Here is a 3,585-nt window from a genome sequence, read left to right as displayed (position 1 = left end):
GTTTTGGTGTATTTTGCAGCTTGCTTGGAATGGTAATTCAGAAATTCGGGGGTTTTTTTTTTTTTTACTTGGAATGGACTTATAGCCACGAAAAAAGACTATAATTCGTCGGCTAAAATTTTTATTTTTTTTTAAAATAAGTTTTAGCCGACGAAATATGCTTTAATTCGTCGGCTAAATCCCTATAAAGCCGACGAAATAGACTATATTTTGTCGGCTATAGATGTTTTTATTTTTTTATTACAAACTTTAGCCGACGAATATTTTAAATTATTCGTCGGCTAAAGTCGGAGAAATAACCGACGACATGTTTTTCGTCGGCTAAACTCTAGACTGTAGCCGACGAATACCTTAAATTCTTCATCGGCTAAAGTTTGGGAAGATAACCGACGACATTTTTTTCGTCGGCTAAAGTCTGGACTATAGCCGACGACATTTTTTTCGTCTGCTAAACTCTGGACTATAGCCGACGACTTCTATATGTGTCGTCGGCTAAAGTCACCACAGACGACCTTTTCCCGACGAAATCTTAGCCGACGACCTTTCGTCGGCTAAGATCTTAGCCGACGAATTAAGCTGACAGGCCGACGAAAATTTTTCGTCGGCTAAAGTGCTTGTCCTAGTATATCATTTTTGTCTGACCTCATGGCTTGGGAGCAAGACCGGCCTTGAGCTTCTGAATAGTGGCTACATCAGTCTTGAAGGACAAAGCCAATACATTGTCATCGATGTTGGTGGCGAACAAAGTTGAAGGAAGTGATACAGTTCCTGCATTGGCACTTCCAAAGGCAGAAATTACAATAGCTGGTTGATAGGAGCATAAAATGCGATGATTTTATAGTTTAACATTTGCATTTAACTTAGCTATTTTTCTTTAAAAATATCGTTTTAACTTTGTTATTTTCTTAGGTACTTCGTGGAGCAAGATAATGTAAATATGTGTTCAAGTGATGCAAGCAAGGCTTCCAATACGAAGTAGAGATGTCAAGGATGGAGTTTGATCATTCACATGGTCAAAAATATCAAGGAAAGGCGATGGAACCACTTCACCAAAACAAAAGCTGTAAACACAAAAAGCTGAAAACTGGTTTATGCTTATTTTCTCCGGTTTTCAAGGCCTATTGCCATGAGGTTCTGAGAATGGTTTCACCAAGATGACTGCCCAGATTTGTAGAGGTGCATTTGTAGATCAATTTGGAGTCCAGAATCATCCAAATCGGTGATGGCATCTAGGAGTTATGAAGCGTCGAAGTTGGACAAAAAATCAACAGTTCCGGGAAAGCTGTGCAGCAGTCAAGTTCGAGGCAGTGTTTGGGCTGAATTTTGAGAAGCTTTCTTGGGGGTTTTTGCACAATTTCGAAGAGTGATATTATTAATATAATTTTCCCAAAAGCCAAGCCCAGATTATATGTGGAAGACATTCAAAAGATAGCCCAAACATTGATCCTAGTCAAAGAAGGAAGCATAGTCTGAAAAGGAAGCTTTGAAGACTTGGAGACTACTTAAGGCAAAACCCTAATACTAGAATGACTCTAAGCCGTCATACTGGGAAGAGAGCTTTCACGTTGCTGAAAAACGCACAAGAGAAGAGGAAGCCTTCAAGAACTCAAGGAGAAGAAGTAAAGTTCAGAGCCCAGAAGAGATCGATCTCTCGACTCAGAAAATAGATCTTTTCCCCTGTTTTTCATCTTTAGTATTCTCTTTTCTTCCCGAATCTTATGAAATTCTCTGGTGTGTTTTCAAAGATGATGAGTAACTAATTTTCCCTTAGTTAAGGGCTGCTTCCAAGCCCTAGACATGGTGTAACTATGAAGTTGGCGTTTACTTAATTTGTTCCATGGATCTCGGATATTCATTGGTTTATTGTTATATCATTTGATCAACTTTGTATGTTTATTGATGGTGGCCAACATTAGTATGCATGCTAGGTTGTAAAGCTATGAATGTTTTGTATGATCATCATGTCTACTTGCATTCTAGAGCAGCGAGTGAGTGACTTGAGCCCATTCACATAAATCAATGTCTAGGTAGATTAGGACAACATCAGTACCGACATTGTCTAGCCTTGTTCATAATCTTTTAGACCTTAATGACTTCTAGGTGAGAGCTGTGCGAGAACATCACTCTAGGCTCCATTCTAGATGCTAAGTTAAGTTGAAAACATCATTCTCTTAACATATATACCAAGTAAGAAAGATTGATAGGTTAAGTTCAACACATCATTGGCTTAGCTTGAGTACGGATATCTGAATGAATTGAACATGTTAGTAAACACATCATAGGTGCAATCATTGTCTAGTGGTGAGGAGTAGTTCCTAACTAGTTTTTGTTATTTGATTTCCAAAACCAAAATCCTCAAATTTAGTTTTCTGTTTTTGATCAGTCTGTCCGTCATATTCCTGAATTTTGTTAGCATAGCAAAACTACACAGTTTTCCCCCAAATTTTGTGTGTATCTTCGTCAGTGTGTCTAGTTTCTCCAGATTTAATTTCGTAATTTTTCGTTGGCCGGGTCTAGCTATAGTTTTTGTTTTCGTCTTTGTCTAATGTCTGTTCAGTTTTTCAGAGTCATATTTGCAATTGTTGAGTACAATCCTCTGCGGGAGACACCCTATTTTTCTATACTACCATCGATAACTTTATTGTGATTGCAGGGTTATTTATAAGTCTATTTTAGTTTTATCACTGGTGTTGATGAATCGGCATTGAACTGGAAGTGGGCAAGTCCCTTGGGAAACACAAACAGGTCACCGGATTGAAGAGTCTGCGTAAAGAGGTCATTCTTTGTGTCAACAAAGCCAACTTCAAGGGTGCCCTCAACAAGGAAAAGAAGCTCGGCGGAGCGAGGATGAGTGTGCGGTGGGTTAGTAGTGCCAGATGGGAATTCAAGGACTGCATATGAAACACTCTGCCCATTAAGAGCAGGAAACTCTGTCAAGGTTGCCTTCAACACGGTGAAGGCTTTGGGAGGGCCTCCTCCAACAAGAACTCGCATGCCGGTGAATGTGAAGAAGTTTCCGTCCACAGTTCCATTTGGAGGGGCAATGAAGTCGGTAAGAATGTCAGGGTCTCCTGCCAATGTCATTTGAACAATGGCAAGTGAAAGAACTAGTAGTGAGAAATATTTGAGGCTGGAAGTTCTTGAAGCCATTGGTTTGTTAATTTATTGAGTGTTCTGTGGTATTGCTGGATATGGCACTGGCTAGATAATCATGATGCTCTATATAAAGATTTCAGTTCAGTTGAAACCGCGTCATATATATAAAAGAAAAATGGGGGTTTTAATAGGATATGTACGTTATTGTCGCAGGCCTTTCTGATATCAACTGGAGACTAATACAATGCCTTTCTCGTTGTGGTAGGAGTTTTAAAGTTGTTTACTATTCATTTTTCTTGAAATAGGTACGATGAACTTGACAAGTTCTAATTGTCACCATTGTTATATATGTTGAAACGGCATTGGATATAAATTATACCTGATGTTCATCCATTTAATTGATGCGTACGTATGTGGTCTTGGTTCACAATGTTCCAGACATGCAAAGCTTAAATTCACTTAGTTTTATATACACTACTAGAAAAAAAC

The 3,585-nt window shown here is 38.8% G+C and overlaps 1 protein-coding gene across 1 annotated transcript; it reads right to left on the bottom strand.

Annotated features, from left to right (window-relative positions):
* Nucleotides 1–643: 643 nt before the first annotated feature.
* Nucleotides 644–3,150, bottom strand: LOC101303582 (germin-like protein 9-3-like). Its single transcript, XM_004291537.1, has 3 exons — nt 2,686–3,150; nt 2,610; nt 644–804 (listed from the first exon to the last, which is right to left on the bottom strand). The coding sequence occupies exons 1-3, from the start codon at nt 3,148–3,150 to the stop codon at nt 644–646; spliced, it is 627 nt and encodes a 208-aa protein (XP_004291585.1).
* Between the last annotated feature and the right edge of the window lie 435 nt (nt 3,151–3,585).

Source organism: Fragaria vesca, linkage group LG2, assembly GCF_000184155.1.
Source record: "Fragaria vesca subsp. vesca linkage group LG2, FraVesHawaii_1.0, whole genome shotgun sequence".
NCBI lineage: Eukaryota > Viridiplantae > Streptophyta > Magnoliopsida > Rosales > Rosaceae > Fragaria > Fragaria vesca.
The sequence above is the reverse complement of the archived record's forward strand: the minus strand, read 5'-3'. Positions and strand labels throughout refer to the sequence as shown.